This window comes from Gavialis gangeticus, unplaced genomic scaffold (genome assembly GCF_001723915.1).
Source record: "Gavialis gangeticus isolate Ggan-Ray unplaced genomic scaffold, GavGan_comp1, whole genome shotgun sequence".
NCBI classification, from domain to species: domain Eukaryota; kingdom Metazoa; phylum Chordata; order Crocodylia; family Gavialidae; genus Gavialis; species Gavialis gangeticus.
Window position 1 is genome coordinate 3290820 of NW_017729019.1, and position 6006 is coordinate 3296825.

The 6006-nt window shown below is 45.9% G+C and overlaps 1 protein-coding gene across 1 annotated transcript in view; it reads right to left on the minus strand.

Moving 5' to 3' along the window:
* The window catches only part of IPO9 (importin 9), an 81930-nt gene that overhangs the window by 32155 nt on the left and 43769 nt on the right, over nt 1-6006 (minus strand). The window contains exons 14-16 of the mRNA XM_019513826.1: nt 4245-4404; nt 2368-2594; nt 1183-1331 (exon numbers count right to left, since the gene is read on the minus strand). Coding sequence (XP_019369371.1) covers nt 1183-1331; nt 2368-2594; nt 4245-4404 — 536 coding nt within the window. The remainder of the gene's footprint in view (nt 1-1182; nt 1332-2367; nt 2595-4244; nt 4405-6006) is intronic.

The window sequence follows — 6006 nt, forward strand, 5'->3', positions numbered from 1 at the left end:
TGGGACCTGCGTAGGTAGGGCCCAAGCCCTGGGCTGAGTGCACAGTCCCAGCCTGCCCTGTGTTTTGGGGGGGGGGGGGTGTTAAGGTCCCTGTAGCACCCACTCTGGACCTGCCCACCCCGGCCATGATGAGCAGTGGCAGCAGAAAAATGCGGAACCCAGAGCCTGTGCCAGGGCTGTCTTGCAGCTCCTTCCTGCAGTTGCCACTGCCACCAGCGCTGCCTCCAGGCCCCCCATGCCTAGCAGGGCAGCTCTGGGTCCCACTTTGTCTCGCCACTGCCGCTACGGCCAGGGCAGGCAGGTCAGGAATGAGCACTGCAGGGACCCCGACCACCCACACAGGGTCTGGGGCTCAGGCCCTGGCCACAGATCCTGGATGGTTGCCAAGGGGCTGGAGCCAGCAGCAGGGGCAGCCGGAAGAAGCTGTCGTGGCTGCTGGGAAATGGAGTCTGGCCACGGAGCCACCCCAGCCCTGCTGCCTGCCCAGGGGTGGCAAGACACACCACAGGCCAGACAGTGCCCAGGCCAGGCAGGACTGAGGGACCCGCCACGGGTTAGACAAAGTCCCTCTGTGGGCTGGATCTAGCCCGGGCTGCATTTTGCCTATCCCCGTACTAATTGTTAGACAAACTGGTCTAAAAGATTACTTATTGATAGCCACAACATTTTTAAATATAGCTACCATTTACTAGCCACATATACATGGAATCCTAATCCGATGCTTTACATATACACAGTTGCACATACAATACATTTATAGTGCACACAATGGTACACCCATATGGGAAGATGCAAATACCTTGATTTCCAACAATCTGTGGCTGTATGACGTGCATGACTGCGTGTTCTACTGGAGAATTCTCCACTGATTGAAAACTAGCACCATATGTTACAATATTTCAAATAGTAAAAAACAGCTAATAACATTCTAAAGACCATATAACAGCTGACTGACAAAACGCAGATCCCAAGGCTCTAGCAAATCCTTCTGCCCTCCTTGCATGTCTCCTTTTTTCCAAGAAAAAGTTTTTGTTCATCATTTAAGCAAATGCTTACAGGTAATGTAAAGGCATCCAATCTTTTAATACCAGAAGAGACTAGTAAAGCAGGAAGGTGCAAACCCTATCCTTTAACCTGCAAGACAATCATCTGCAGCTAAATACCTTCTCCCATAATACTTACTGCACAAAGTCCTGCTGGAATCTTATCAGCAGGAGCCTGCATGATGCTGACAAGAGTTGGGATTAATCTCATCTGCATCGGACCTTGGCAGGCTTCTATCTGCGCTAGCTCTTTGAAGATATCTTGGGCAAGAGAGGCCACAACTGGATCTGAAATGAGAAAGCACGAATTATGAAGACAAATTCACAGATGTTTGTCTCCAAAGGGAAAACTGCAAATTTCAAGACATGTTACAGAAATAGCTTTTACTGGATCGTCCAATTACACGGCCATTTCTTTTAGCCACACTAAAGAAAACAAAGTTGCACAGGAAATGAAATTCTTCAAGATTCACTGCCCACATACACATTCTCAATCCTTACTAAAGGAGGGAAGTGTGCTAAACATTGCTCCAGGTCAAACCAATTCTGTATCTCCTGTATAGGCCCCAACAACATGCAGCCAGAGCCAGCACCAGCATTTCCTGCTCTGGACCACTGCTTGTCCCAGAGTCATGGAGACCATTTTCTTTAATCAGGGGTGCTCAAAGATCCAGCTTGTTTTATGTGGCCAGTGGGACTCATAGAACAGCTGGGAATTCAGGGGCAAGGCCAGCTGTCAAATTCCCAGTGACAGAGCCCTGGTGTGTGTGTGTCAGCAGCTGGCCCACAAGAGGCCCCCTGATATAGGCCCCTACCCTCTATCAAGGTGATAGCCTATGATGTTTCCTTGTCAGCCATGTCAGGTTGGCATAATCATTCAAATTTGAATCCAGCTGTTCAGTTCTCATACTGGGTGCACATGGTTTCCTGAACACTTGTTACCCAGTCAGGATGCCTGTTGTGACACAGGATTTGAAATAAAGTATATTTTTGGAACAATTAACTAAGAGATGTAGTAGGTTCGTCGTCACCTGAAGTCTTTAAATCCCAAGTGGTGACTTTCTAAAGTAGTGGTTGAATTAACTCATTAAATATGGGTCAGTTACAGAAATCAATGAATAAAATTCTCTGGCACTTAAGGAGAACAGACTTGTTATAACGGTGACCCCTTCTGGCCTTAATATATGAACCAATGCATTTCTGAACTGTTTCTCTGTAAATTTTAAACACTAAATTTAAAAATCAACTTTACAAGACATTAAGCTTAACAAGGGTTCATATGCAAAAATAGCTATATTGTCAGAGACAAACCTTAGGCACATACCATTACTATACTTAAGGAAGATTGCAATAGTGAAGGGACAGATCTTGTTCTCCACACTTGCTGTAAAAGCTGGGTCTACTGTACAGACAATGCAGAGTGTTTCCATCACAAGATTTAAGACTTCTGAACTGAACTGAGTTGCCAAGTGGATCAGTCCATCAAGGATACTGGGAAGGAAAGGCTGCAATACATGTGTGCTTTCAGAGCTCTTCAGCTGGTCACAGTAACTAAAGAAAAACATGGCAGAAAACAGAACTTCAGTTCTAACTAGAACAGGGGTGTCAAATATGCTACCTATAGGCCGGATCAGGCTCAAGAGCATTATCATCTGGCCTGCAGAGCTCCTAACAGGGCTGAGAATTAGGCAGCAGTGGAAGTGGTGGTGGTGTTAACTCCAATGGCTCCCTGAGCCAGCAGCTCCAGCACTGCTGTTAATCCTGCCACAGAGTTTTGCGGTACATTGGGTAGCAATTAGGCAAGAGATGGTAGCATTAACCCCGGGGGCTCCTGAGCTGCTCTGCCCATTCAGGAAGCCACAAGCTTAAATACTGCCATCACATGTCCAGGAGGATAGAGTCCTACTGGGTACCTGCTTTGAGTAACAGTGATTTTCAACCCTGTGGCTCCCTGAGGTGACACAGCAGCTGCAGGTTCTTGAGGGGTTAACACCCTGTTGCTACTCATCCCAACCCATTGCTCCCCAAATAAATCTGTAGCAGGGCTCTGTACCTGACAATTCAGTGGCAGGACAAGTGAGACTGCTCATCCTGTCACTGGAAGTGGGACCTGATCCAGCTCACAAGGAGCACTGCAATCTGAAACTGGCTAGGGGGAAGAAGAGGGGGCCTGGCTGGACCTGGGAGCAGGAACTCCTGAGCTTTAACCTATGCCAGTCTCCCCCTGTACGGGGGGGAAGGCAGAGATAAGGATGGGCTCCTCTCCCTCTACTGCTGCTGATGCTCCAGGGAGCTCCTGCAACACCTGTGGACCCTCCCCTCCCCACTCCACTGCCAACTATCTGCTGCTGCAACTCCACATTTACCCTCTTCTGACAAATAATGTACCCCTTCCTCCATTTCCACTGTTTGTCCATAATCTGAAAAAGCCAGATTGTGCTTCTCTTTTCCCTCCTGTGTGGGTCTGAGTGTTTGCGTTTTGTTAGTCTAATCTCTTCTTCTCACCCTACCCTGTGATCATAGGCGGTGGAAGGCTGGGGCTAATGGGGCTCAGCCCCCTCAAACATGGGGCAAAGGGTAGGGCTACAGCACAGCCCAACAGCGAGCTCGAGGAGGCTCCAGCAGGGCTGAGGAGGGGCACACACACAGCCAGGCGTGTGGATCACTGCCCAGCACAGCAGGCAAGTACCTGTCCCACCCTTCTAGCTAAACACCTTGGCCTTTCCTCCCCACCTCACCCTCACACCACCTCCCAACCTGCACCCCAGCATAGAGTCACCCCTCAAGCTCAAAGGACCCTGCAACCTGAGCAACCCATGGGGTCCCAGGGCAAAGGAGAAGGAGAGCTGGGGGCACTTCTGCCCCCACAACCACCACCACCAGCCCCTTCCAGCCCTACTTGCTTATATTCCTATGAGCCAGTACCTCCTTCTGTCCCCATGCTTTCTTACTGTGGTGTTTTGAAAGCATTTGTCATACTGACTTTCAACAGCATATCTTACGTGGTCAATTTGTGTAGTTTTAGGTTGGTTTAGAACTTTATAATGTTTTAAGAGTCAAACCTGCCCCTCATTTATAAAAAGTCTGCCTCCAAAGTACACCTCAATTTTCCTTATCTATAGCACCAACTGTATTAAACCATTTCTTCTCAAAAGATTCTTTTCCATCCACAAGGTCAATCATACTGTGTGGTCTACTTACCCCCAGATAGCCCTGACTGCAGAAATCCGGACAGAAGGGGGCTGGGTCTCATGGAGACCACTGACTGTAGCCTGTAGGAACTGCTGGATTAGTTCTGGAGACATAGCAACCGTGAAACGACTGGCAGCCCAAAGAGCTCGGCCCAGCAGGAAAGGAGAGACTGAAGGAAGAGAAATGTTTTAGACTAAGTTTTGCAAATTTAAGATTAGTATAATTTTTTTTTCCTGCATCCAAATACTCTGCTCTCCTCTCCCTACAATGCAGTATTTTATAGGAAGGTCTTCTACATGTCAGAGAAGACCAATAAAGCCGGGGGCAGGGCAATTGATCTAGTCTGCATGATGAAATCCAAAGAACCCAAGCTTTCATTTTTTAAAATGTTCCTACTTTCATAGGTGCTAATCAAACCTTCAGTTGGTAACACAAATGTATGCAATACAATCCTGTAAAGGTTTCCCCAACACTGAAACAAACGGAATATGGAAGAAGAATGAAGTTCACGACAATGAAAATTCGGAAAAAGGAAAGGAGAAAAAAAAGAGACCAAATTTCAGACCTTAAATCAAATGACCTTCTTCTCAGAATGAAATTCAAAGTTTTCAAAAATGGCTAAACAACAGGAGGAAGGGTGTTAATTTGAAGTAAACTCACAGGAAAGAAGGGGGGGGGGGAAAAAAAAAAAAAAAAAAAAAAATCAAGCAGCAGGCAAGTGACTTCAATACAATTATATTCAACATACTGTTAGTAAAGTGAGTACCAAAAAGGGATGTGGTGCCACAACTTTAGAAGGGGCACTTTCACTTAAAATGAAATTAGTCAAAATATTTAAAAGTGAAATTCATAGAGGTTACACAGAAGCCACTCAGACGCACAAACATGGACAGCTTCAGAACCACAGTTAAACAGAAAGGAAACCAGGCAATAAAGGGGTGAACCAATATAGCTAAATAACAAGATTCATTTGGAAACCAGACTGTAGGAAAACCTATAGACAAGGGTATGAGTTACAGGAAGCCAAATGAAGTAGTTTGAGAGCCAAAATTGAAATTTCAAAGAGCAAACAGCTCAAGTTAAAAAAAAACAACTAAATTAACGTTGTTTAAGTATATCAGAAACAGGTAAGCTGTGAAAGAAGTAATAAGTACAGTTGATAAACCAAGGGTTAAACGTAAGGACATGGCCAAAATGTTAAGTGATTTCTCTGTGTCAGCCTTCATTACTGGCAGTGTTGGAGATATTCCTACCTTCAACATTCCTTTATGGTAATAAAGATGAGGCTTTCACAGAAACTGATGGATCAGAAGAGGTGTGGAACAAACCGACCACTTAAAATACAATCCAGATTGGGGATTTGACCATTTAAAATACAGCACAAGGTCCAGACTGGGTAATGGGATGATGATTAACTTAAGTGTTCCTCCCCTATTCACACCTGAGAGAAATCAATCACTGAGAATTAGCATCCAAAATGGGCATGGTTTAATGGCCACTCAAATAGGTTGTTGGGGGGCTGGGGGGCACAGGGGTCAGGCTCTTCCATGTGGCGATGAATTTACATGTTAAAAGGAGAGGCTTGTAGCAAGTACGACTCCTGGAAATAGGCTATTCAAAGAATATTCTTCACTGCCTGAGTGCTGCACTGCAGTTGCCGGCAGCACGGGTATTTATTGGCTATATTATCAGCCCCATCGGGCCAATGTCTGATACAGCCAGTTTTCTTTCTATCGGTACTGATCCAATATCAGAATGATGTATTGGTGCA